Consider the following 497-nt stretch of genomic DNA (forward strand, 5'->3'; position numbering starts at 1 on the left):
GGTGGACTTTCTCCTTTGCGAAAGCACCTCCCCATGGAGGTTGTCCACCTCCGTGACTGGGGAGCTTTTGCTCCAGCCCTGGGTCAGGCCGGGCAAACAACCCCCCACATCACCCCATGGACAGGCACATTTGGCACATGCTCAGCCCCGGGATGAACGAGGGCCCTGAGGACTTCAGGCAAGTGGGTGGACAACCTGGACCTGGCTAAAGGCTGCTGTGCTAAACAAAACATTTGCTGTGGTGGTGGCAGAGAAAAGCAAATCCAAGCCTAAGCAAACAAGGAGAGAAGCCGGACGAGGCGGGAGGGGGGCTCCCACGGGCACGTGGTGTTGCTCTGCAGGACAAAGTCCCACGGTGCATATGCCAAGGTGAAGTTCACATAGCCGCGCAGGCTGCTGTCGTGGACGTACTCGTAGTACACGCGGGGCAGGAAATCAGAGGTGAAGGCGATGAGGAAGGCCCAGGACCAAAGAGAAGTGCCGCAACAGGTCCTGCC

At 59.0% G+C, this 497-nt stretch overlaps 2 protein-coding genes across 2 annotated transcripts in view; both read right to left on the reverse strand.

Annotated features, from left to right (window-relative positions):
• LOC104083497 (anoctamin-7-like) overlaps window positions 1-110 on the reverse strand; it is an 824-nt gene extending 714 nt beyond the window's left edge. Inside the window, exon 1 of the mRNA XM_009587000.1 lies at window positions 102-110. Coding sequence (XP_009585295.1) covers window positions 102-110 — 9 coding nt within the window. The remainder of the gene's footprint in view (window positions 1-101) is intronic.
• Window positions 111-269: 159 nt separating this feature from the next.
• LOC104083498 (anoctamin-7-like) overlaps window positions 270-497 on the reverse strand; it is a gene marked incomplete at its 5' end in the record, with an annotated part of 4,103 nt that continues 3,875 nt past the window's right edge. Inside the window, 1 exon segment of the mRNA XM_009587001.1 lies at window positions 270-461. Within this exon segment, the coding sequence (XP_009585296.1) occupies window positions 270-461 (192 nt within the window).

Source organism: Fulmarus glacialis, unplaced genomic scaffold (genome assembly GCF_000690835.1).
Source record: "Fulmarus glacialis isolate BGI_N327 unplaced genomic scaffold, ASM69083v1 scaffold14841, whole genome shotgun sequence".
NCBI classification, from domain to species: Eukaryota; Metazoa; Chordata; class Aves; order Procellariiformes; family Procellariidae; genus Fulmarus; species Fulmarus glacialis.